General features: G+C 39.7%; 1 protein-coding gene, 1 long non-coding RNA gene and 1 pseudogene across 2 annotated transcripts; 1 reads left to right on the top strand and 2 right to left on the bottom strand.

Annotated features, from left to right (window-relative positions):
• Positions 1-1,732: 1,732 nt before the first annotated feature.
• On the bottom strand, positions 1,733-2,864 carry LOC109505612 (probable UDP-glucosyl transferase 73B6; annotated as a pseudogene).
• A 1,037-nt stretch (positions 2,865-3,901) lies between these two features.
• Positions 3,902-20,415, bottom strand: LOC105040838 (protein tesmin/TSO1-like CXC 5). The gene is made up of 8 exons (XM_010917551.4): positions 19,904-20,415; positions 18,948-19,055; positions 17,260-17,437; positions 11,251-11,610; positions 10,874-10,977; positions 10,662-10,756; positions 4,784-5,188; positions 3,902-4,273 (listed from the first exon to the last, which is right to left on the bottom strand). The coding sequence occupies exons 1-8, from the start codon at positions 20,083-20,085 to the stop codon at positions 4,065-4,067; spliced, it is 1,641 nt and encodes a 546-aa protein (XP_010915853.1). The 5' UTR covers positions 20,086-20,415; the 3' UTR covers positions 3,902-4,064.
• Positions 20,416-24,791: 4,376 nt separating this feature from the next.
• LOC140856132 (uncharacterized) lies at positions 24,792-27,409 on the top strand. The gene is made up of 3 exons (XR_012139502.1): positions 24,792-24,963; positions 26,785-27,117; positions 27,211-27,409. It is a non-coding gene; the product is annotated as an uncharacterized lncRNA (long non-coding RNA).
• Positions 27,410-28,000: the final 591 nt, after the last annotated feature.

Genomic DNA, 28,000 nt, shown 5'->3' with positions numbered 1-28,000 from the left:
TATTTAGGGCCTGTTTGGTTGTCTGCCATCGAGAGCAAGTGAGGTCCAGTTGCAGGAATCAGTCGGAAATAGGTGTGTGTATAGGTTTAATTGATAGGAAATGTGTAATGGTCTTAAACTTTTACGCCTACCATTCGTTAGCTTGCAAAAGAGGGCGTAAAGGCCGTCCCCTCCCTACTGCAAGAGCCCTAACCATTTTCTATTGGGTCGAACAACCTTGCTATTCTCCTCGCCATTGTTCTCCTCCTTCCCGTCACCCTGACGACCATTAAGGCTAAAACCAATAGCTGGAAGACTTTGGGTGCTGGGGCTAATGCTTGTTCCTGATTCAATATTTGCAGTCAAAGAGAGTGGATAATTTGATCATTGGTCCGATTAATGTAACCCCAAGCAATTAACCAATAATCTATGCAAAATAATAATAAAGCAATAGCAAGACTCTCATGTTAAAACGAACTAAAAATCTATAGGATTAATCTAGATAACACAACTTCAAGACAAAAGCGTCAAATACACACAAAATTGAGGAAAAGTATTCGAGTCATTAAAAACATAAGGTCAAAATTCCATGTACAAACATGCACACTACTTCAATGCTCTTCATACGTTAACTCAGTTCGGCTTTACTCTTTCAACAGAGAGATCAAAGAAAGGAAATAGAATAAAAGATCTAGCTTTTCTATCCAAACATCTTTGTACGGATAGATTATTCTCGAGATCAAATTAAATTAATTTTTTAAATAAATTAAATTTTTAATTTTATCATATCATATTTTTTAAATAATTTTTAAACTACAAAATTGTAACTTTTAATCTTTGATCTTTTCGAATGATCTTAATATTGTCCTTCGATCAATTTTCAATAATTTTCTCTCACCGATTTAATTATTTCTCATTGAATCGATGCTTAGTAACTATTTTTTAAATAGTTGACATTGACGTGCTTATGTGGTAAAACAATTTATCCTAATTTTCATCATCTTCTAAAATTCTACTTTCATTTGCTACAAGTGAACCCTACCCCTTCCAAATCCTATCGATCTTTTCCAATCACCCTCCCGAAACCCACCGCCCCGTGCCTCAACACCACCACTTATGGAGCCCACTTCCTTATCACCAGTTAAGAATGATAAAATCGACTAGACCCGATGCGTATGCGCACTCTATCCAAAATTGATCAAACCCGAAAAATAGAATTTGACCAGATTTGGGTAAAATCCGAAAATTGTAGCACGGATATCAATAAGATATGGATAGTGCTGCTTTTTGTCCGAATTCGAATCCAAATCCGATTCGAATCTACAGACATGGATAATACCCGAATCCATACTCAAAAATATATATTTATAATTCTATTTTGATAATTCTGTTTTGGTTGGTAATATGTATAAAATTATCTTGATTATTTATATGTTCTATGTTGAATTGTAATTTTTTTTGTATGTTTGATTTCTATAAATGTGGGCTTATAAATTATGTTCTATATTGAATTGATAATTTTGTTTTGATTGATAATATGTATAAAATTATTTTGGTTATTTATTTTTTTTGGATATGGAAAAGGTATCAGGTGAGTATGGATTGGATATGAAAAAATGAATTACTCATGGATATCACTATATCCATTGAATATGAAGATGGATATCTTTTTTTTTATTCGATCGAATATCGGATAGAATTTAGATATAAAATATTAAATTCGAATTTAAAGATAGATAGCACAATATCCAGCTTAAACTCTACCTATTACCATCCCTATCATCTGCCCCCTCCCCTCCACCCATCTCTCGAACCCCTCGGGCATCCACTCCACGCCGGCGGCCTCCCTCACTACCCGAACAAACGGATGCCCTACCAACTCCAATGCCAACGCCATCTCCTTCAGTTGCTCGCCGGAGAAGTGGCTCCAGCTACCGAAGCAAACATAGACCATCGAGTTTGGTTCCTTGTGTCGAGCCATGAGAGGCAGCGCTCGCGGTTGGCGCGGCGGAGGGGTCGTCGCCACCGCGGGCGGCGAGGTTGCCAGTGTCAGCGGAGGCAAGCGCAACGGGGCCCATGAACCAGGACCGCATGCGGTCGGCGTAGGCGGACTCAATCTCGGCGAGGAGGAAGTCGGCGTAGGCAGTCTCGCCGCGGAGGAAGTCGGGGAGCTCGCAGTGGACCATGTGAATAGGGTGCGGGAGGTCGGGAAGGAGGAAGGGTTCGTCGTCGCCGGTGACGGAGAGGTGTGGGAGGTGGCGGAATAGGGCGCCCATGACGCAGATAGGAAAGAGACCGAGGGCATGGAAGGAGAGGCGGGGGACACCGAGGTCGCGGGAGATGGCGGTGGTCCAGGGGAAGTGGGTGTCGGCGACAACGGCATTGGGGTGGTGGAGCCGGAGGAGGTGGTCGTGGTCGGCGCGGGTCAGAAGAGAAGCGGCGTCGATTTTACGGCATTCGGAAGGGGGGAGGGCGCTGATGTTCTCGACACCAGGGGGGAGGCCGGCGGCGGCGGAGGGAAAGGGGTAGAGGAGAGTGCGAAGGGAGAGGCCGACGGCGGCTGCGCGATCGATGTTGGGCTGGACAAGGGCGGCGTTGGTCGGGGTAAGGAGGACGGTGGAGTCCACGCCGCGGGCGGCAAAGAGGCGGGCGATGTCGACCAAGGGGATCATGTGACCCATCGCAAAGAATGGGATGAAGAAGACGCGGCACCTCCTCTTCACCAGCAGCAGAATCCAGACGGACGAACGTGAGAGAGGGCACTACAGACTGGGAAATTAAGGCAGAGGCGGGAAAAATTGCTCACCGTCCAAACTGAATTATCGTGAGACGCCGCATCATTAATTTTTTAAATTAATTTATTATCAGCCCAGCACTAACTCCATATATTCAAGTTAGATCAGTCACATATGCATCAATAATATTAAATAAAATTTTTGATGAGAAAAAAATTATTGGAAACGAATAAAAAATAATATTAAAATAACTTAAAAATTTTGAAGATCAAAAATTATGTTTTTGTAATTTAAAAATTATTAAAAAATATGATATAATTTAAAAACTATATATATATATATATATATATATATATATATATATATATATATTTTTTTTTTTTTTTTTTTTTTTTTTACTATGGACTGGATATGGAAGTTCGAGAAACTTAATGAGTGCGCCGCCGGCTGTGGACGCGGAGGAGGTCCGACCGGAGCTCCGCAGCGTGCCATCTGTTCTGTGGCGGTGAGGAGGCGGCCACCGCTTCTCCCCGCCGGCTCCGCAGAAGAGGGTGAAGCATGTGACAGGTGGGGCCCACAGGAGCAGGAAAGCGAGCACGGTGTAGGACAGCGAAAGCGGTATGTTTTAACATTGCTCAACCAAATAAAACTAGTTTTATTTTAACATCTGTCTACCTGTCAACTAGATCTATTCAGCGGAAACATTTTGACAGATCGCCAGCGCGAAAGGTGGACGGATACTGCTTCATTTTCTTTACCCAAAAAAAGGAAAAAAAAAAAAAAGAAGCAAAGTTTCTGCTTCAATGTACGTGGAAAAAGCTATGTCCTAAGATGGCAGAATGTGCCCTGAAGAAGCAGTCCATGCATCGCTGCCATGCGAGCATGTAACCGTAACAGCAGTTATATTCACCAATCTTACAACTTTGTGGGCCCACCTAATATATTCTCAGACAACCCCTAGTGGCTTGGCTAACCTTGCCGTCGACTCAGCCTGGATAAATGACCTGAGACCCGTAGCACAACTGAAGAACATTGAAGTATACAGCGCAACAGTACGCTTGTAGCTCCATAGCATCATCTTGTTGACAGAGACCTTATAGAATAATAACCTCAGCAAATGGATGGATGGATGGATTGATGCATGCACACAGACAAACACCAACACATATAACATTAATCACTAGTAGGAAAAGAGATAACCGTGCTGGCAGGGCTTAATCTATTCTTTAATAAACGATGGGGTTTCAAAAAATAGCAATTGACAGTAAGCTTCCCACAGCATCTACTGGAGAAAATTACACCAGGTTCCAGCAGTTTCCTGTGAAATTTCTTTTCCTTTCTTTTTGTTTTCTACATGTATGAATTCTCAGTCTTGGTTTTTCTGTCGCCATTTGCTATAGAATGGTTTCCGGCTTTTGGAGTCAGAGAACTACTTGCAGAAGTAGGGACTGAGTTCATAGATCGATTTGCATCTGCACTATTTGGCATGGGAACCTTGCTTACCGAATCCTGGTGATTGGTAGTTCCAAATTTCATGGCCATTGATGAGCACTGTACTTCTGCAACAATATAGGGAAGTACACATCAGTTTTCCGATGAATTGTCAAAAATAACTGAAAAAACTATAAACATAAAAAGATGCATAAATAACAGATCTTAATTCATTAAAGCATGACCGAACATACAAATGGTATTTCCATTTTCAGTAGTCTCAAACTTAAAAATAAATTCAAGAATTACCATTGCATAATGTTATGATTTAGATATTTATGAGTATAATATAGTGGATGGGCCAATAAAGCTCATATCTGGACTTTCATTTAAACCTGCCACCATTGAAAATTTGAATAACAGACCCAAATTCACCAATTTACAGGTCACTTCATGGCATAAAATGAAAACCAATATGAAATTTCTGAATATCACAAGCAAAAGTCATGTGAAAATTTCTTAGCTGTGACCGATGACATCATATTTTGGGAACCACTCTTCCATGAGAAAGCCAGTGACTAACTAGTTAACATATGCCTAATCACATCTCATGCATATTGCTGTGTAGTTTGGCTTACCTTTCATCTTTCCACATGTGATGAGCCTTTGGAGACAGTCTCGGAGTCCCATCAACACATGCCTCTCTTGCTCCACATAGACATCTGATACATTCTGGTTGGACAAAAACATAGAAGATGTGCTATTGTTCTGGGATGTCATGAACATTGTGTCTTGTTCATCACACATTAATGCCAGCGTCCCAGGTGACATAGGCCTACCACCTTTAGGCTCATCAACATGGTCAGACCCAGAGTCCTCCATATTTGCCTTGTCCACATCAGTTCCATTTGAATGGTCATCCACTGATGCGTTTAGAATACCTGGCTCCCTCTGTTTCTCATCGCTGTCTTGGTTTGATGAGGCAAGGGAGCAATCTGTTTGGTCTTCCCTCTCTGTTGGCTTTTCCTCATGAGCTTTTTGATCTGTAATATATAAAATAGGATGCTGAAATTACAGCGTCACTAAATCAGGATGCCAACAGAACCAAATAGGAAACAATAAAATAAAATTGTGGCAATGCATTTCATGGGTAAAGAAACACACAGTCTAACTCAAATTATCACAAGCTTAATATATAAATAAGAGCCCTTTTAGAAAACCTTGATTGGCTACGAAACCAAGAATCAATCAGGACTAACTCACATGAATATAGTCCTTAGATTTGTTTGACCAAAAAAAAAAAACGTAGGCAAGCAGAATGTGCACGCAAAGAGAGAGAGAGACAGAGACAAGAAGAATGAAAAGAAGATGGTAGCCATTTCATCCAAGACAGGTAGCAAAAATTATGGCACCTCTCCAGATTATACACATTCACATGCACATCTTTTAGGTATTAAAGAAAAAACAGAAACCACAGTTTGCCATAAAAATGTTTCTTGATATCGGTTAGACATATAACTGTATATAGTGTTGGTCTATTTCCATAAAGCTTGTCAGCTCATGTTGTATGGGATAGGGCATGAACCAACAAACTTCTTGAAACATGTCTATTTAGATTAGAAGATACTTCACATTCTAATCTTGTCATTGACATTCATATCATGCATGGTCCATTGAATTGGTACTAGAAGGCATACCGGCCGGCAATCGGTTTGGCACGGGATGGGTTTGTACTGTTCATTCCAAGGCATACTGAAATAGGGAGAGCCGGAAAGGGTGGGGAAGAGGGAAAAAAAGAGAGAGAAGGGGGGGGGAGAGAAAGAGGAGGGGGGAGGGAGGGAAAGGGAGGTGGAGGAAGGGGGAGGGCCGAGGGAAATCCTAACCCTAACCCAAGCAAGAGAGAGAGAGGGATGGAGGAAGGGGGAGGGCCGAGGAAAACCCTAACCCTAATCTGAGCGAGCGAGAGAGAGAGAGGGGGGATGCTCATTGGAAATGTCCGGAGGGGTGTTAATTGAGCCAGGGGAGGGGTTTTTAATTGAGTTGGGGATATTTTTTTTAAATTGAACCAGGGAGGATTTGGCCACTATTCCAAATCGATAGAGGGAACCGTCCTAGTTCCTTATTAGTTCGGCTCGGTAGACCCTAAACCGGGCAGTTCGAGGTGATACAGCAAACCATGATATTATGAATTGGGGTTGCTACGAATTGCTAAACAACAGTTGTTACCAGTACTTCCTTTGGAAACCTAACTATGCAATATGCATGATTCCTACCATTGCTTGCAAGACCACTTTGACTATTTCTCCTCGAACTTATTTCATCTGGAGTCAATTCCTTAGTTGGCTTCTCACTATGTTTTGCTATAAGCAGGTAGACCACCTAAAGGAGGTCAACCAAAAGCTGTTGATAGACTCACACCTCGCCTTATCTTGATGTTGTTAGATTTGAAGTTCCCTCTCCAAGTCCTCTTCTTAACCTCATCATTATTTAGCTAAACTAGCAGCCTGAATAGATATACCAGCACTAGCTACATATGCTGTGATCCTTCAAAGCCTCTAGAATTGCTAGAGTACTGAACTACTGATCCTTTTGCCTTGCACATTGCACCTCAGCAATTCATCGTCATCATGTTCATCAGACCATGGGACCTCCATTGTGCCGCACCTGAAAGTTCTATAGTTAATTCTTTGTTTCCTATGTTCCCTTGCAATTCAAACTGCAAATGAGTCTCCTTGGCTATCTCTTGGCCAGGACTTGTCATCCCTTGATACTTCAAAAGCCAAGTCACGCTATCCTCATGTTTTGGCATGTTCCTTGCTCCTCAGTGAACTGAACTTTAATTTAGTGGAGTTGAATTTACCTTCCCTTTCCAATCCTCTTCATGTTCTGTTCGACTTATACCTGCTGGAGGATTTCAGCAAGCTGAATAGCTGGGGAGCTAAATCGCAGAGACAATGTCCATGCATTGCTTTCTGATATTTAACTTCTTTGCCTAGTTACCCCAAGTCCATATTGTTGCCACTTGCCACCATTATGTTGGCCATATTTCCAATACAGTTTTTGTTTTGTCAGAACATAACCTCTACCAATCCATTTATTTACCTTCTCATTTTCATATCCGAAGAACCGATACCAGCCCCAAAAATGGGCAAGCTGGATAATTGGGAGTAAGAAATTCCATACCGACCAGTACATCCCATATCGAGCCGGACTGGCGGGGAACCAGAACGATTCGGTCGGAGAAAGTGGTATACTGGAGGAAGGAGAGAGAAAAAGAGGAGGAGAGAGAGAGAGAGTAGACACTGCAAGAGGCTGGCGGTGGTCCGCTGGGCCGTCGGAGGGCTGCAGAAGTCTCCACAGCTGAACTATCACCTGATAGGGTTTTTAAACGAGCGAGAAAGAGAGAGAGGGGGAGCGACGTACTGGAGGGATGTGCAATCGACGGAAGGGCCGCTGAAGTTTGCCGGGTGGCTACCGTGGCCACCAGGCAGTGGAAACCACGCGGACAGAGCCACAGCCGCGGAATAGAGATGACAGCTCTGTTCCTTCATCACGTTTTTTTAAAAATGACGATGAATAGTGAAGCCGGGCTTCATGCTTTTTCAGATTTTTAAAAAAAAAATACCTATGAAACAGGGGCATTGCCCTTGTTTCACGCCCACGGTGCCACACGCATGGAGTGCGCCGTTCGACGGCCATGGCAGCTAGTTGGAGGCTGTCCGACGGCCTTTCCGACGGCTTCCCCTTCCTCCTTTTCTTTCTCCCCCCTTTCTCTATTTCTCTCTCTTTCTCTCTTTTCCTCCTCTCAATTCGTTTCCTTTGTCTATATCGGTTCGCACTGGTCCAGTCTGGTATGGACCTATACCACCGGCCGACCGGCATGGATTCTGGTACGGAATCCGTGAACCTTGATTGGGAGGCTACAATACTAATAAGATAATCTCTCTTTCTTGATATTCAACCTTGCATACCTTCTGTGCAAAGATTTTTCAAGTTATTATAGCGGCCACTATCATCCTAAAAGCCATTATTTTCAGCACATAAGTCCAGGCAAAGTCTCTTCCTATTCATTTTCTGTGCATCTTCCTTCTTTGACAAAATAATACAGGCTCTAGAGTTTGTCAAAGCAAGTTGCAACCCTTCTGCCCCCTCCTCCCCCCCACAATGCCCCCACCACAACTGTCCCCCCCACACACAGAGAGAGGGAGCAGGGGAGAGAAAGGGGCTGGACAAAGGCCCTGAAACTGATTTGTTCATCTCCAAGTGCCCTATAAAAATAAATAAATAATTATAGGCAAAAATACAGTAAGACCCTCTCAAATTTTTTGTTTTACACTTCATGTCTAAAAAACTCTTAATGTGGCCTGCCAAGTTAGTTTCGTTCCAAGTTGACCCTTCTGTCCATCTCTGTTAACCAGCCTTCAGTAAACAATACACATGAACATCACACGGGTTTTAAAATTTGCTAACAATATCCAAATGCCCTTGGCATCTAAAGTGAAATAGGAAAATGGAAATGGGAAGTCTTCATCCCAGCACTGCTAGCAAAGGCGGTGCAGTACAAGTCTGAGTGGTGCCCATCTTAGGTGATCCAGATGGCTGCTCGAAGGCAAGGATCACCCCCAACTTCATCACCTTGTTGATTGCCATGTTCACCATCGTCGGCACCACCTTCCTCATTGCCCCCCATGCCCACATCCTCTTCCTCAAAATTCACTGCTATCAGTGCTGGTGGCACCACCACTACCACCTCCAGTCCATCACCAGTACCTCCAACACTGAATACCCCTCCTGCTGGTGGCGGATCCTTCAACTCCTCCTCTGACTACTTTCTTGCCGTGTGTAAACTATCACAATGACTGGCCCTTTATTCTTCTTGCTCATAAACACATTCCTATTTTACTTGTTTCAGTGATAAGAGGATAATACACATGTTATTATGCCACTCCTTCCAAATAATGCAGCAAACTTGACATATCTGAACTTCATTCATGTGCTGAACTAGGATTAATACCTTATAAACCAAATAAATCGAAGGATTGCTATGGCCACCAAAAAAAAAAAACTGGATAGCTTGTTCCTCACTTCAACTCATTCTGGTCTCTTTCCTACTTCCCATCCCTCTCTCAACAACTTCCTAGTCTTTGCAAACCTTCCCATTTATTTACAGCATCACATCTTTTTTGAGAATGTGACATAAGTCGCTGCTCACTTTGCCTTCAAATCCATGATCTTCTGAGCAGCACCCTCCTCACTCTCACTCATTCATAAAATGGTGAAGAAGTCTTTAAGATACCTTGATGACTTGGCAATCAAGAACCTCCCTCTCTCCCTTTATTCCAAGTCCAAGGACAAGCAACTTGCTGCCACCAATTTAGATTGCACCATGTGCCTCCTTGAGTTTGAGGATGATGATCCTCTGCACGCTCCCTCTCTGCCCCCGTGCCTTCCACATCAAATGCATCAATGTCTAGCTCCGATCATTAAACTCCAAGAAACAAAATCCCTCTCAACCATTTCATCAACGATCTTTCTCACATCCTCCATAAGCCCATTCTTTACTATGAACAGGCCATATTGGTGCAAATGATGCTTGACAAGACGCCGCTCCACATGATTGAGTTGCGGGCCTTGTAGCACTTGGCAACGACCATGAACCACTTGCAAACCTAAAGGAGGAAGGAGAAAATGAAGGCATCAAGGCACGGAAATAGATTAGTTTCGAGCCAGGTGTTGCAGAGATGGAGTTGAGGAGAAAGGGGCTTCAAGAAGAGCTGCAGATGGAGCTCCAGTGGTTGGCGAGGGAAGGGAAAAGGAGATAGGAGAAGAGGAGGTGGACACAAGAGAAGTCACCGACAGTGGAGGTGGCACAGAAGGAGAGGAGCTTGGCGGAGACAGTGGAACGGTGGAGGTAGTCATAGATAAGGAGCCGGCATGGATTTTTTAAAAGGTGTTGTACGCTGGAGGTTGCTGTTGACGAGGACATGTGCATGGAATTTTTTTTTTTTTTTATGAGGCTTGCAATGCTGTTCCAGCCTTGGGGGAAGGCAATGGCCTGGCGCATGTTGGTATTCTCTCTTCTCAACGGAGTTAAGGGCCAACATAGGCGGCAATGGAGGCCATTATTGTGGCAAAGCTGCTTGATGGTTTGGGGATCTTCATGCAACTGCCTCCACTTATGTCGATGAGATTTTCATTGTTGAGCTAGTAATTGCAGTGCAGGGATCTAAAGGCACTATTGTTGCTGAAGAGGTTGAACCAACCAAATCCAGTAATGAAGGCATGTACTGGCTAGAAGTCGGTGGTGATAGGAGAGGGGCCAGGTGGATGGGAGCATTTGGATATTTTTGCATAGCTATCAATGCATCATGAGGGAGAGTAGCATGATCATATTGGAATGAAACATTAATTTGACAGGCCAGAGACTTTTTAAACATGGAGGGTCTAAGTGCAAAACATGAAAACTTAAAGGGGTCTTACTGCATTTGCCCAAAGTTATATTATTACCAAACCTACCAGCAAATGTCCTTGCAACTTCACTTGATACTATGACCAAGAACTTGCTAAGCTCCTTCACATCCTCTGGCTGGACAACTTCTGCTAGAGGAGACCTGCAAAATGAAATAACAATAATTTAATTCTAGAAAAACAAATGAAAACTTTGACTAGAAAGTCAGGATATCACAAATATTTTAATAGGTTAAGATCATCTCAGGGTAGTTTCTTACCTGTATGTGACTTTAGAAGATCCTAGTGGATTAGGATTAATAGAATGAGCAACTGGGCTGGAAGTAAAAGACAAAGCAGGTCCAGCTGTCTTCATATGATTAGCCTACTAAGCATCAGAAAATGTCAGTGACAGTAAAAACTGTGCATTCTTGTTCAGACTCCACAAGCATTAAAATTTTTAATTTTGATCATCAATAGCCAAGTATGTGCTGGCACCAAATGGGAGGTGTACTCTGTGCATTTTCAACATAAATGCAAGGCGATTGTAAAAGATCAGAAGCTGTCAGCATATGCACTATAGGATTTTTTTATAAGCCAAAGCATCTAGTAGTTCTGACTTTGCAAAGCAGGGTCAAAAATGATCACAGAAATATACCTGTGGGAATTGTCCGAGCCTGAGAAGAGATTGATCCTTTACCGTTGGTGGAAGAAAGAGCTCCTGACTTTTTCTCTTTTTAAATGCTGGTGGAGATCCAAAACCAGAGGATCCAATTGCCCCATTTAATGCAGCATTGGCGGCCTGCTGGAGGTACGAATGGGAGTTTCCCAGGTCACTATGAAAAAGAGCTCGCCTCTCTTCACTTCCTTCGTAATTTTTGCAGTCCATACATTTACAGTTGTCAGAGCAAAGAATGTTGGCCTGGAAGCACTCGCAGTACTTTTTGAGGCACCCTGACTTCTTGCAGTGGCATCCTTTATTATGTTTTCCCACCAAAGGTAGATCTCCTGTCTCTTCCTAGCATAAAACGGCACATTAATTTTACAAGTAAGCAAACAGAATGAACATATTTTATTCACTTCAAATGCAATGAGAGTGATTTAATTTAACAAAGCCTGGAAAAAAGAACTGAACAAAATGGCAATTTTTGGATCAAGCAAATGAACAAATAAGGAGCCATATCTCATGTTTGCATACCAAAAAGTGTAAAGAAACTTATTTTCTAATTGTGCTAGCTTTTCGATATCAGTTATTTTTCCCCTGTTTTTTTTTTCCACAGTTTTCCTCTCCTTGATTCTCAACAGCATGCAGTAATAAAATTTACATGATATCAAATTGAGAAAAAAAAAAGGTCCTCTTCTTGATGAACAGCATCTTCTCATGAATGATCTATATGCATGTGCATTAGCATAAGATGCCAAAAGCAACAAGCATTAATGACAACAAACAGGTTTGTAGGCACTTATAGATCGACCCCTGTATGCATGCTGCAAGCCCACCTGCAAGAGGTAGATAGACAGCCATAATTCTCTCCTTAAGAATTAACACTTAGTATCTTAGTTATGTGCTCCTAATATAAAAGAAAGACCATGCTTGCTAGATCCTCTTCTTTCCCTCTGACATCAGCTTAGTGTACTTGATGAGTTCAAAATTTAAGCATATTCACTTTCTTAATTTGCCCCAACCTTCTTAATCTGCCTATAGTCAGTGAGGCACAGGCCTTGCAGAAAGTCAAAGAGATGGAAGCTTCTGACTAAACAAGCGATGGATTGTGCTGACATTCGCTAATGACACAAGTGTAAAATGTTGGGAAAGGATGCTTGCACAGCTGTGGTTACACATGACAGGAAAGTTACGGCAGACAGTTGTGATACAGGAATCAAGAACTAACAGTACTGGATTCACAATTATGATAACACATTATGGGTGCGGTCGTTGTGATTGTGATCTCCTAATCGAAATGCCTTCAGTGGCTTGGTAGGACAACTTTGATGTCACATGAGACTGGGCATCATACATTGGAAGCTTGCCTTGTATAGTAAAAATACATATATACAGGAAATAAATTCCAGATCAAGCCTATGGTTAGGAAATAAATATTAACGATACATAGTTGCTAATTTTACACCACGAAAAGCTCTCTAAATTATGCCAGTAATAGCATTCTTCAAAGAAAATTAATCTTTTTTCACTAAACCAAGAGCCAAAAAGAAAGCAATCTAGTTGATTATTAAGTGTCTAAGATTAACTCTTCAGAACTTAACACTCTTGTTTAAGAGAAGTTTAGCATACAGACAACTTTTATAATGTCCATCACAATATTTTCAAACAAGTAAATTAAAAGAAACTTAAATTTTTTATAATATTCCCATAAATTATTAAAAAATCCCAAAAATCCAGGCAACATGTGCAAAATTTTCTCAATTAGCATATAGTTTGTATAATCAAGCCATCTTATACACTAATGTCAGAACTTTGTTGTTTGAAATATAATTACAATAGTGCAACTGAAAAAAATAATTTGAATCACCTGACACTTGGTTAGCAATCAAATGAGTTATAGAGCAGAAGCTATGATGGGACTCAAGTTAGATGAAGCAAGAGAAGAATGGAAGTATATTTGTCAATAGGAACTAGGAAGCAATGGTTATAGATGTCATTTTATCAAGATCACTTTTATCTAAAAAGGAAAAACTGTAAGGATTACAGATCAAAAATGGTTTACAGTGATTGATAGTCGCAATATCTTGTGGATTAAGGAATATGAGAACCTGAGCAAAGAAGCGACAAAGTTCTTAAGCAGCTGCCATACCCAGGGTATAAGGCTTTTACGATCATATATAGGTTTAGCCAAAAATAGAAGGTAGCGGCAAACTAAAAGCAATGTGCATTTCACGAAATTATTGAACCAAGGTTCGTCGTCTTGATACCGGACCCTGTATAGTATGGTAAGGTTTAGCATACCAAGTGTCCGTATGTATGGTACCACATGCCAGTTCGGTACCAGTCAAGTATATGGTGTGGTACCGACTGGTACAACAAACCTTGATTTGTACAGAGAAGAGAATTATAAGGAATTTGAAAAGAAATACAATGCATAAAGGAGGAAAGAATCAGTATACACTAAAGTTTGCATCATAACAGAAGATACATGGAATTTTGAAAAAAGGGACTGAAAACTCAACTGAATATTTGCATTACTAAACTGAGTTACTTTGATATGCTAGAAAGCAAACAACCATCGAACAGAAAGAAGGTAAAAGAGAGTAGAACAGGGTAGAAATCAGTGAGGCCTGATTAAACCAATCTTATTTCAGACAAGTATAGAAAAATCTGCCTAGAATTGCCTCACTTATATGGAAGAGTGAATCACAAACCCAAAATTGATAATCTTAAATATAAAAATTCTTAATGAAAGCTTGCCTTCAAAGATAAAATTCATTAGAATGATAGACTAGAGACTGATAGATGAAGAACTAGGAATCCTGATCATATATTCAACAATGACTTGAAGGGATCAACACTAGGTGGTGGCAATTGGGTTGGATCAAGTCGGATATGGTTGTGTCGGATGCATGATGTCAAAAATATGTAAATCCAAACCCAATTCGTTTATTAAATGGGTCAAAATCCAAAACCTAGACCAGGCCTTTTTATTAAACAGGTAAATCAACCCACATAACCCATTTAATCAATGGTCCGAATCAGGTTAAAGACGTAATGGGTCTTAAATGGGTTAAGCATGTCTTGAATGGCTTAAACAGGTTGGCTCATGACCCAGACCAACTATTAAATGGGTCAAATGGACTAAATAGGTCATAACTAGATCTGATCATTGGCCGGCCCTCAGGCCTAGTCATAACTCTAAGCTTGAACGCAACCCAATACTAAACAGGTTAGATCCGGTCAAATCATTCATGACTGGAACCCATTTATGCCAAACCTGAACCTATCTAAAGCAGGTCAGGTTGGCAAGTTGGGTCATAAATTGCCACACCTATTCAATGCGCTAAGAATTCTAAACCATCAACAATCCAAGGATACTGTATTTTATAAAGAGAACTAGTGTTTTTCATGAAAGTTTCAAGAAGAAAGCTGATCCAGAGTCAAAATAATCCTAACCATCAACTATGAATCAAACCCTTAATATCATCTAGGGGTTGTTTGCTTGACAACTTTTGGTTAAGCCAATTTACAGAAAACCCAAAAGAATGAGTTTTACAACAACACTTGTTTGTCTGCTTCTAATAAAATCTGCTATATTAAAACTTAAAATAATAAAACCTGAAAATGAGTTTTAGACAAAAAATCCCCCTATTTTCCATAAAACCTGTTTTACAGAGGATAAGGTGTATTTATTAAACGGAAAAAAACTCAGGATAAGGTGTATTTATTAAAAGGAAAAAAATACTCATACACAAAGAAATAGCCCCTTAAACTCTTCCCTTTTAGTGATTCGAATTGTATTGAAGAGCTATTTCAAGCCCAATCTAATAGAAGTGGTCACATCTTCAATTCCTACAATGTGTTCTACTTCTGCTTCAGCTAACCAACCTTTTCATGATATCTCAAAGTCCCATATTTCATTCTGCAGAACACTTTGGATCTCCATTCTATTTGTTCATCAATAGTCAATTGCACATAGATTTGCCATTTTTGCATGCCAAAATCATTCATTCTGTCGAGTTCTCCCACTTTAAATGGAACATTTGGTATTTCCAAGGTCCTCCATACTGAATGCAATTTAGTTCTACAACATGACCATGCATCGGTACACCTTGGTCACTAGAGTCAACTTACACAGTGAAATTTGTCCACATCTCACTTGTGTATTTGCATGAAAATCTAATCATGAAAGGACACATGATGATGGGTGAGTTGCAGTGTTACTACTGGAAAGAAATGTTCTCTCAAAATATAAAGAACTAGTTCATAGAGTTTTAGTAGAAGATGATGTTAGAGGCATCATCTTTTATGCTTAAAGCGAAATGGGGAAACCAACTTGTATTGGGTAGGGGTAAGCATCAGCAAGAAAATACACACAATGTCCTCATGTAATGCAAAGACACATGTGAGATTACCCTATTCTTTAATTTATGTTGTTTCAGTTGCTTCACAATCTTGAATGGAAAAGATTACCTAGTTATGCTCTTGGCAATATGGAGTCCTGGGAGGGGCAAATTGGGGCAAGACCTAACTTGTGGCTTTTTTCTTTTGCACAAAGTGGCTGCGTTAGAACTTGAACTCATGTCATTGCACTTGTCATCCCAAGCCTTTTACCATTGGTCCATTGCATGAACCAATGACTCCATACCGAATAGACATTTTTTAAAAATATTTTGCATGCTTGTATATCATTAAAAAAATTCTTAGTATCTTTCAAATGTGGATCTTATCTCTCAACATCTTGTATAATCAGGCATAAAGCATACCCTTTGTATTTTTCAAACTTTAAATACCATAGGCTGATTAGGCATATTTTTTTGAGATTATTTAGAAGTGGTGAAAGATAAGACAGACCAGTATCTCAATATATATAGAAATGACATAAATTCTAATATGTCCATAAGAAAAAAAAATCGAGAATAGGTCTAGATGCCCTGAATAGGCCATCTTCTTTCTTTGTTTTCCTGTTATCTTCTCTTGTTCTACCTTGTTACCCTTATTTCACAAATTAAAGTTAGGCATAGAAGCACTGATCTTCAAAACTTCTACACAAAGACTAAGTTCAAATGATTTAGTGCAAGACCCATAGAATTTCAAAGTAAAACTTGATACTTGGCATCTAGAAAACTCTTGAGACCAGATAAAAATATTGGTAGAGCAAGCAAAGTCAATATTGTGAATAAAATAAAACATGGTCCATACATTTCATCTCATGAATCATGACAAAATCGTATGGAGTGGTTTGGAAAAACTTTGACTCAAATTGCTCATTTACAATTGTTGCAGGTGACGTACATTGATAGAAGCCATAGTCCTAAAATTAGACTCAATAACATAGCTTGCCATATTGAGGCATGGAGTTTCATACCATATAAAATTTTGTGTGAACTGTGTACATGAAATCCATCTCTTCTCATTTATTGGTTATAGGAGCAATCAAAGATTATGTTTGCCCCCTCCCTGCACCTCCACCTCTGCCCCAAAAAAAGGAAAAGAAAAAAAAAGGTATAAACCTAGACACAAGGTGTGCGCTTTCACTTGCTTGTTCATGTGATATGACTCACATTGCAAAGAACATCAAGGCATCTTTGAAGAGTGCAATGGAGGCAAACAATAAGGTGAGATTAGCCTCAAATATTTATTTTTTTAAGCAATGAAATAAACAGCTACATGAACCTTCATAAGGTGAGGAATGCATGTATGGCCAAATCTTTGTTTCTCGGGACAGCGTACATATAAAAGGATAAAGAAAAATTAACTTGTACCAATAATTTAAAGCTTCCATGATGCAATAATTTGTAATCAATAAAATGAATGGCCATTGCACATTTAGCTCCTACATATGCATTATGAGTAAGTAGTACATGGAAATCTTAACATATGAAAGCATGTAGCGATATTAATACTGCAAGAAGATACACATGTGTCTGTGTATCGGCAACATACATAAATACATATATGACAGCCAGTATATGCTCCAATCAAAGAATACATGCATACCCTATTATCCCGGTTAGCATGTGGACTGTTGTCGATCTTAGGCCTAAAGGCATTTGGATTGCGCTCTAAAGTGGCTTCAACAGCTTCCTGCCTAGCAGCTTCATTCTCAACGTTGTTACAGCAATTTACACAGTTGCAACCATCACAATATAACCCAGATGCAAAACACTCACAATATCTGCATGCATAATCAGAATTAAATTAGGAGAAAGGAAAAGTAAGAATTACAACTTTGAATGGAAGTAAGCTAATGGATCAAATAATTTTTCATTGACACACAGAAATCAGGGAACAGAGTACAAGACAATCATATGAAAGTATAGCAATCCAGGTATAGATGAAAAGAGAAATGAGATAAAGATTATAGAGCAGGTTAGGCACCCCAAGTGAAAATTTAGACATTAATAACTTACAAAGACACTAAAACAAATAAATAATCGATACTAAATCACATAGTCTCACTCTTCAATTTTGCTCTCTGCCCCACTGCAAAAGCATAGAACTGTAGTACCCCTTCTCTGTTTCATGTCTGATTCTCACTTTCTCCACAGAAAAGAAAAAGAGTTAGCAAATGAACAAGGTTACATCCAACTGTCTAACTCCAACTGGACCTAGAGGTCCCAGACAATATCAAAACTGTTTCAATCTTGAATGTAAACCTAAACCTAAACCAACTCACTGACTTAATGGGTTCATGTAATTTTTTATTCAGCCTCACTTTTTGGAGCTAGATCAAATGATTGATGTTATTTCAAACATGTTTGGTTGACTCCAGTTTAACCCATCTCTTCCAGACCTACAATCAACTAAATTTGAGACAAAGCCTGGGTTTTAAGACCCCAAATAAGCAGATTTCATATCTGAATCAAACCCAAATCACCTTTTTCTAGCCCAACTAGGCACAAAAAAGTAACCTGCACCCTTACTAACATGTTTCTCCATCCTTGCGCTTCCCTTGAATGTTGATCTCAAGATATTTGAGAAGAATGCATGTCAGGTCTCAGCACTCCAGGCCAAGCCTCAAGCATGGAGCTCACAATTGATTTATAGCCACCAATGCATTAAATCCAATCCAAAACACTGATCAAATCATATAATCATGCTTTGTTTATTATTGACATCCACATGTCTAAGTCAGCATGTTCTCATTACCAAAGAGATGACTCTTACAATCAAATGAGGAGTTACCTAAAAGATAATAAATAGAATTTATCATGGAAGCGTATTTGCAAACTACATATTGTTAATATCTATACATCCATTGCTGATTCTAACAAGCCTCTGCCTTAATCAGATTACACAATTTTTTTCCATTACGAATAAATCAAATTTAAGATCATCTTCCACAAGCCAGAACAGCAATGCAATTCCCATCTTGTTTACTTTCTCACTTCAACTTCAACTACAGCCATTAGTTTGGGCTTGTCTTTTGCCATCACATAGCCAATTTTTGCATGACAAAATAAAAATGTGTTTACAATCCTCATGGGCAAATGGTAGACTAGGTTCCAGCATTAAATTCGTTTGGAGACAGCCCTCAATAACAATAAATGATTTTATCATGGTAAGCTTATTTCACACAGAGATGTTTATGAGAGAAATGCTGGAGCCAAGAAGAAAAATTAGAAATTGTAAACACAATATCTCCACAAAAGAAAAGAAAGTGGGGTGTGGGCAATAGCACCTACAGCTTCAAGCATCTTGAGTTTTTACAATTGCATTGCTTCTGTTTCTTTGGAGTACCATCTTTAGCTTCAAATATTGGCAGCGGCCTTGATCTTGGGGACTCTGGCTTCCTGAAGATAGAAAAACAGGTACTTACCTTCACTAACAGAAAGAATTTGGATAAATAAGCACACTGCTGAACGCAAACGTTCAGAACATGCAGTTCATCACACGTGTCATGCTTCCAAGAGCATATGGAGTCAATTTCTTATGAAGATTCATCAATTGTCAGGGAATAATAAGTAAATTCATAATTTCTTCCAAAATCTTGACATGCTTCCAGGAACATATGGGCTGAATTATATGAAGATTATTGAATTGTCGTGGAATAATCAGTGTACTCCAACAGTACTTAAATTTAAACTTTAAGAAAATTAATTTATCTGACAATTGAAGTAAGATTGGATATTAACGACCCAAATTGGCAACAAGAGCTAGCATCAGGAGAAAAAGGAAGTCAATCATAAATAATAAGTAGTCTTAGATCAAACCATTTATGCATGAGAGTTACCAAACATGCCAGAACATTTGTATCTAAGAAACTCATTTAGTAACACAATTGATGCCCAATTCAAAAATTTAGAGGAAACTATCATCGAGTTTTCCATTTACGATAAAGTCCTCAGTTTTCCAAATGTCAACTGTCCATCATCCAAAACGTTAAGACCGAAAAATAAAGCGCCCTTGCTTACATCCAAAAAATTTAAACTGGGCGTCAGATTTCACGGACAAAAATGAAATTGACGAAAGAAACAGCGGAATCTTGTCCACACAGCTGCAATCATGAAAAATAATCACCGCCAAATGAGAAAAAGGGCGACCCAGAGTCGATTGAATCCAAGAACATGAATCGAGAAGTATCCAAGCCCAAACTTCGAATTCGAGAATCAAACAAAAACACGAGAAAGAAATAACTCACACGGACGCTTGAATCGAGTGGCGAGACACCGGCAGCGGCACCGGCGACGGCTGCTCGAGGGCCACGGGTCCCCCCGCTCCAGGCGCTCCACAGTGAGCCGCGGTGAAATCCAGCTGCCGGGCGAGCTTCTTCAGAGGGAAATCGGACGGTACGGGTGCGGCGGATTTAATGCCTTGCTCCATCGGAGCCGACAAATCCAAAAACCAGCAACCAAGAAATCGAACCAAAAGGCCAACGAATTCGATCAGGAGATCTCGCTCCCGCTAGAAACCATCAAACCCAGCATCAGCGAGGGAAATTGAAGAGAATCTGAGAGAATTCCGATCGGGCGGGTGGCGGCCGGGAGATCGACGGAGAGGGGAGTGGCGCAAGCGGAGAGCAGGGGAGTAAAGAGGAGATCTCGGCGGTCGGAGAGGGAATCTGGCGGCGGAGATCAGGCGGGGGGGGGGGGGTGGGGAGTGGGCGAGGGAGGGAGAAAAAGAAGAGATTTTTGGGGTTCTGCAGGGAAAAAAATTTTTCGAGGGGGAGGGAGGAGCAGGAGAAGCTAAGGGTGGCTTTCTTCTCTCTCCCTCTCGAGTTTTGAAATCAAATTCTAATAATTGATCGGACGGATGTGATACCGTGAACGCATCGTGCGGTGGGAATTCGTAGGACTAGGGGTGGCCGGTGGGTGGCCGTCGGATTAGGTGTTAAAAAGGGAGCTTTAAAGATGGGGGAATAATAAAGAAAGATAAAAGTGGGCGCATGACATAGTTTGACTCCATCCCGACCTTTGGATGCATCGTGACGGGTTAGGATTATTGGTGGGCCTTTCCCGCTAAAATTACTGGGGCAAACGACTTGGACTTGCTTCTGATCGAGGGGTCCGTTTCAATCTGGACACGTGTAGGGATGGAATTGAATCTCATAGCATTCAGGCGATAGTGGTACGATTTTGGGATGCCGAGTTACGATACTGGTTTGGCCAGGAAACACAGCCCCACTTTATAACCAAAAAGAGAGAACAAGGGATAGCACGGCGTCACCGTAGGAAGGCTTCTAGGGGACATCGATCGCCACATGGTCCATTCGCTGTGGACCCTCTCTGTTACTAATAAAACAAAAGAAATTAAAGACAGTAGAAAAACATAATTCATATATATAAATGATTATACGTTAGCAAATTTAATTTGACAATATATAACTTGAAGTACAGTGTTTGGTTAATCATTGCCAATACATGGAAACGCTCGTAATGGAACATGGCAACCATGATTCCTGCAACGAATAGGAGTTGGGTTCTTGGAAATGAGACATTTGTAGACCCAAGTAAATGGTTCCAGCGGACTTAGAGCTAACAAAACAAGAAACTTATTTCCGATAGCTGGGCTTCCACTCACAAGAGCTAAGTTGCATGGATCGAACGCCTGAAAGGAATGATAGATAGCCGCAGGCAAGCTTGCAGCAGGTTGATTGCATGTGTAGAGCTTGTGAACCAGATGTAGTGAGAGAGCAACAAGGGTTTAATTCAAAAAGAGGAATAACCCAGACCACGTTATCCACCATCCATTATTGTTTTTAATTGATCTAACACCTACCAAATCAAATATAGCTTGGGATAGCCAAAGAAGGCTGGAGGATTCTAGATGTTTTATGCTGAACAGAGATGCTGCAGCTCATAAGATAAACGTCTCAGAGTACAAAATTGGGTTGCTTATTTGAGATACAGGCCCCACCATTTTAGTTCGGATAGTGATAGCTGCCGAACCAGTGCGAGATTAAGTGGTCATTAACCGAGATTTTGCGGTCATTAACCTTGCAAATGAGCATCTACTTGATAATATTAATTACTTAATCTTCAAATGTCAAGTCCTCGCAGCCCGCAGGCTAACAGAAAATGGCATAATTTCCAAAGCATGTTGCATGTAGGGGACCAGGGGAGAGCTTGCATGGAATAAATGCTGAAAGCAGTGCCAGTCTCAGGATAATAAACACCAATTTAACCTTCAAAATAATTTACAGAGAGAAGGGACCAATTCACAGGTTGTTGCATTTGGTATACAAGCTGCAGCAGATACTTCTTTTCACTTGCTGCATGTTAGTTTGGATTTCAGACCCAAATATGCTTGTAAAAAGTCACTCAATACTGCCAAAACATGGTGGAAGAAATGTGTTGATAAGCTACCATGGCCTCGCCGACATACCAACAGAACAATACAAAAAAAAATCCTAACCACTGCCTCAAAACTAGAATCAACACCAGCCATCCATTTAGTCAAGATCGAAGAATGTTGATTATTCCTTCCAGCAATATCAAACTGAATAACTTTAGAATATAAGATACAAAAAGGTCTGTCCAGAAAAGAATTTCCTATCCGAAGATGTCCAGAGAAGGCCATGGAAACACGTAATATAGCATCGAATAGAGCAACAAAAAAGCAACCGACAGCCAAATCACACATCAAGTGATGCTTCACACGGAACAAATCACAAGCAGCTCTTAACCCTACATGGCCTGAAATGCATGAGAACAGACAACATAGCCTGTCATCCTGATGACAAACTGAAGCACCCAAACAGAGATCGAGCAGAACCAAACGAACCTCCACGGCCGAGAACGGATTTTTTTTTTGGGAAAAAATTTTTGAAATATCTTAAAACTTTGTTGGTCATGTCTTTGCACAATTTCTATTACTTCTCTACCACTTTGCAACCGATATTACACTCTTTGAGTTCCTTTACCGTGTGTTCCTCACTTTGCTTTTTTCTAATCTTATCACGCATCCATTAATTGCAACATTCTCCTACACCGCATTGCTGGTCAAATTAATTTGATTCATTTGGTTTTACACCCCAATGCCTACTAAGAAGTTTCTTTTACTTTGGGCACGACGATCGATCAATAAACACTGCAATTGTCATGAAGAGACACATGAGAGCTTGTCATTTCTCTTAAATAAGATTGGTAGTTGCCAGACACTAAATTCTGCCAATTTTTGTGATCATTTGTAGGATAAGAAACATGAACACTCTAAAGGGCCATGCAGAATCGGCGGTTAAGCTGAAGGGGATCGACGTCGATACTATCCAGCAGAGTTACACAGTGTAGTGGAAATTAGTGTGAAGGAAAAAAACTTGGATGAAGCAGTGGGCGTTGAAGGAAGCAGAAATCGTTTATGATTTGAAGACAGCAGTAGAAATTATGCCTGTACGTAATGTACCGAGTGCAATGTAATTATATGTCTATTTATCATAGCAAGTTACGTTCAGTTTTTTTGTCTTCTCACAATGAGCAGCACGGATGAGGGATGCAACTTATGCTAATCTACTGCTACTATATGATTCTTTTTTTTTCTCTCTTTTTTTTGGATGGCAGATGGGGGGTGTGAAAAGCTAAAACTTTTGCTTACAAGAAATAATTTACTTCGGTTTTTAAATTTATATCAGTCTTTGCTAATGATAATTATTCAGTGAGCACAGTTACTTGATGATATTGGAGTAAATCTCTGTCAAATTGTAATTACTATCTGCTCATATTGGATTGAGGTTGAGCACAGTTGCTTGGTGATGTTGTTACCATGTAGAAGATGGTAGTGTGCCCTTTGCCTCTTGGTCCTCTTCCGCCTAGGGCTCAAATGCTTGGTCCATATATTATTAATTTATGATTTGATTTTAAAATAATGGATCAATAATTTATTTTCTATTGTGTGGACCTAAATATAAGGAGCAAATAGTTTACCATCATATGAATTCGTAACATAAACCAAAAAACTGATAAACTTGTACTCAGAGGTAAGCAATAAGCAATAACCAATATATCCAAATAATGACTATATTTTTTTCGATAAATTGATAAACTTCCTTCTTTCCTTCATCAAGTTGGGAACATCTGCTTGATATGATTATAATTCTCAACTCTTCCAAGTCTTGTTATTTGCATCGAAACTTTAGTTGGAGAATGCCAAGCATTACCATTTCATTAAGGTTTAAGAGGATGAAATGAGACGGGCTGTCAAGAGTTTTAGCCTTTTGTTTTCACATAAAAAATCAGTGCCCAAGCAGTAAGCACCCATGAATTCATTAGCATATTGAATTGAAGGATTCAATTGAAATATAGGGTAAGAGAAGTGAGTGGAAGATTTTTTTCAGAAGAAATGGACAAAAAAAGTAGGAAAGCAAAAATATAAGAATCAGTTCTCCAATTTGGGTACGACTCAGCAGCCCAACAGATTAAACCCACACAAAAAGGCTCACTCAAGAAGCTCAAGTAATTGCACCTCCCATCAATCCTTGATCCCCCATGGCCAGCGGTACACTGAGCTTTGGTTGCATCCTTGGATTCGCCGTTTGTGCCGTTTCTCATGCGAAGAAAAAGCGGGAATGCCTCAAATCATCCACTAGGCCTTCGCTGAGGCGTCCCGCGAACTCCGACGAGGTGCTTAATGGTAGACTACAAATGTTTGATAAAATGACACCTCAGAAGGAGGTGTTCAACAGACTCCGACCGAGCCCTCAGGCCACTCCAATTCCCTCGTAACGAAGGGGAACAAAAGAGTGTACCAGAGCAACACAAGCAAGGTGAAGATTGCAAAGAGACGGGAAGCTATCCATAACGGGATTAAATCGATGGAGAACAAACATGGATGCTAATGTGGATGACGCAGAACTTGATTCCCATAAAATTTAAACTCTAAGAAATCCAAACAACGGCATAAAATGTTGGGGTACTCCACGGCTAAGAAAGGAAATTTTTTTGAATTTTTTGGAAAAAAATTTCATAATTTTCTATTGGTTAGTCACAATTGCTATCTGTTGTTTGAATCGTCTGGTAGGGCCCATATCGAGGTTGTTATATTAAAAGAGGGATTTGCAGGAAGGAATCGAGTGAACCACTATGAGAAGAGAGACGTAGTGGTTCTTGCTTCACTTCTGCTTTCAAGACTCTTTTTTCTTCGTTATAGATCTTCGGTATTATAATTTTTTAGGATTTTGTCTCTCAGGAGTTCGTCTTTGCAAAGATGAGCGAGCATAGCAACAACATGCCTGGTTTGGAGGATATCCTAACAAAGTCCGTCGATTTGGTGAGGCTTTTTCGTGATGTATCTCGATCAATCCTCTATTTTCTGTTTATTTTCTAGTAGAAGTTTTCACGAACAAAGATAGATTACAGAAGTTGAAAATAATATTTATGATGGTTTCTTAGTTATCAAGATCTGCTTGATGTTTTTTTTTTGATTTAAAGAGATTTTTCAATAAATGAATGGGAAAAAAGAGAAAGAAAAGCAAAGATTTTGCCTTGTGAGTATATGCTTTTGATAAGAAAGGCAGCCTGGTGCGCAAGGCTTGTGCCATTGAGTGGTTTGAACAGTGCGGATGGAGGATGCAAATTATGCTAATATGCTGCTCCTATATGATTTCTTTTTTTTTTTTCATTTTTTGGACGAGAGATGGGGGGTGTGAAAAGCCAAACTTTTGCTTATAAGAAAGAATTTACTTCGGTTTCTAAGCTTATATCAATCTTTGCTAATGATAATTAATCGATGAGTTGCGCCCGCTGTTTGCCGTAGCAAATCTCTATCAAATTGCAATTACTATATGCTCATATTGGATTGAGGTTGAGCATAGTTGCTCGGTCATATTGCTACCATGCAGAAGATAGTAGCATGCCCTTTGCCTCTTGGTCCTCTTCCGTCCCTTGTTAATTTATGATTTGATTTTAAAATAACGGATCAATAATTTGTATTCTATTATGTTGACCTAAATATAAGGAGCAAATAGTTTACCATCATATGAATTCATAACATAAATCAATAAACTGATAAATTAGTACTCAAAGGTAAGTAATAAGCAAACCCAATATGTCCAAATGACTATATCTCTTTAGGTAAATCGATAAACTTCCTTCTCTTCTTCATCAAGTTGGGAACATCTTGATATGATTATAATTCTCAACTCCTCCAAGTCTTGGTATTTGTATCCAAATTTTCGTTGGAGAATGCCAAGCATTACCATTTTATTAATTAGGATTTAAGAGGATCAAATGCAACAGGCTGCCAAGAACCTCTGCCTTTTGTTTTCACATAAAAAACCAGTGCCAAGCAGTAAGCACCCATGAATCCATTAAGATATTAAATTGAAGGCAACAATTGAAATATAGGGTAAGAGAAGGGAGAAGAAGATTTTCTTGAGAAGAAATGGACAAAAAAGTATAAAAGTAAAAATATAAGAATCAGGTACCCAATTTACGTCCAACTCAGTAGCCCAACAGATTAAGCCCACAAGAACGTTTCAGATTGGACGCTCGTGCCATTTCTCTTGCGAAGAAAAAGAGGAGATGCCTCAAATCGTCCACCAGGCCTTCGCTGTGCAATCCCACGAACTTAGACAAGTTACTTAATGGTGCACTATAAGTGTTTGATAAAACGATATCTCAAAAAGAGGAACGGATTTTTTTTTGAAAAAAAAATCTCGAAATTTCTTAAAACTTTGTTGGTCATGTCTTTGCATAATTTCTTTTACTTCTCTACCACTTTGCCTTCAACCGATATTACACTCTTTAGTTCCTTTACTGCATGTTCCTCACTTTGCTTTTTTTCGAATCTTATCACACATTCATTGCAACATTCTCCTACAGTGCATTGCTGGTCAAATTAATTTGATTCATTTGGTTTTACGCCCCAATGCCTGCTAAGAAATTTCTTTTACATTGGGCACGATGATCGATCAACAGTTTGTAGACACATGCAGAATACGTAAAATCACGAATAGTTTAAATTTTACTAGAATAAAGTTCTGCATCACCTGCATTAGCATCCGCATCGGTTTAATCCCACAATGGATAGCTTCCCACCTCTTCGCACTCTTGCTCTGGTTCACTCTTTTTTTCTCCTTCTTCAATGCAGAGGAATCGAAGCGGCCTGCGGGATGTCTGTTGAACACCAAACATTTGTGGTGCACCATTAAGCATGTCTAATGCAGGTGATGCGGAACTTGATTTCAGTAAAATTTAAACTCCAAGAAATCCAAACAATGCTATAAAGTGCTCGGGTACTCCATGGCTGAGAACGAAAATTTTTTTAAATTTTTTGAAAAAAAAATTTCATAATTTTCTATTGATGAGTCACAATTGCTATCTGTCATTTGAATCATCTGGTGGGGCCCGCTTCGAGGTTATTATATTGGAAGAGAAATTCGCGCGAAGGAATCGGGTGAACCACTGTGAGAAGCGAGACATGGTGGTTCTTGCTTTCAAAACTCTTTTTTCTTATTGCTCTCTTTCTCTGTTATATATCTTCGGCATTATAATTTTTTAAGATTTTGTCTCTTAGGAGTTCGTCTTTGCAAAGATGAGCGGGGATAGGAACAACATGCCTGGTTTGGAAGATATCCTAATGGAGTCGGTCGATTTGATGAGGCTTTTTGACTGTGTATCTCGATCAATCCTTCTTTTCCTGTTTATTTTCTAGTAGAAGTTCTCATTAAAAAAGATAGACCACAGAAGTAATTGAAAATAATATTTATGATGGTTTCTTGATTATCAAGATCTGCTTGATGCTTTTTTTTTTTTTTTTTTTTTATTTAAAGGGACTTTTCAATAAGTGAATAGGAAAAAAGAGAAAGAAAATCAAAGATTTTATCTTGTGAGTGACTTCTGATAAAAAGGGTGGCCTGGTGCACAAGGCTTGTGCCATTGAGTGGTTTGGACAGCGCGGATGTAGAATGCAAATTATGCTAATATTTGTTCCTTTATGATTCCTTTTTTTTTGGATGAGATATGAGGGGTGTGAAAAGCCAAAACTTTTGCTTACAAAAAAGAATTTACTTCAGTTTCTAAACTTTCATCAGTTTTTGCTAATGATAATTATTCAGTGAGTTGCGCCTGCTGTTTGTTGCAGTAAATCTCTATCAAATTGCAATTACTATACGTTCATATTAGATTGAGGTTGAGCATAGTTACTTAGTGATATTGCTACTACCATGTAGAAGATGGTAGCATGCCCTTTGCCTCTTGGTGCTCATTTATATGAATAAAGGGGTTTGTTTTGTAACTGAAAAGCCACAAACTGTTCATGATTTTACGTATTCTGCATGTGTCTATAAACTGTTGATCGGTTGTCA

The sequence above is a fragment of the Elaeis guineensis genome, chromosome 3, assembly GCF_000442705.2.
Source record: "Elaeis guineensis isolate ETL-2024a chromosome 3, EG11, whole genome shotgun sequence".
Lineage (NCBI taxonomy): Eukaryota > Viridiplantae > Streptophyta > Magnoliopsida > Arecales > Arecaceae > Elaeis > Elaeis guineensis.
Note: the sequence above shows the minus strand (reverse complement) of the source record. Positions and strands in the feature narration are given on the sequence as shown.

Excerpts from the sequence above, each read along its gene's own strand:
- LOC105040838 (XM_010917551.4), bottom strand. The coding sequence starts at position 20,085 with ATGGAGCAAGGCATTAAATCCGCCGCACCCGTACCGTCCGATTTCCCT. Across the intron at positions 11,611-17,259 it reads ATGCTAACCGGGATAATAGG|GAAGAGACAGGAGATCTACC; the intron begins GTATGCATGTAT and ends GTTTTATGCTAG. Across the intron at positions 5,189-10,661 it reads AGTTGCAAGGACATTTGCTG|ATCAAAAAGCTCATGAGGAA; the intron begins GTAGGTTTGGTA and ends TATATATTACAG.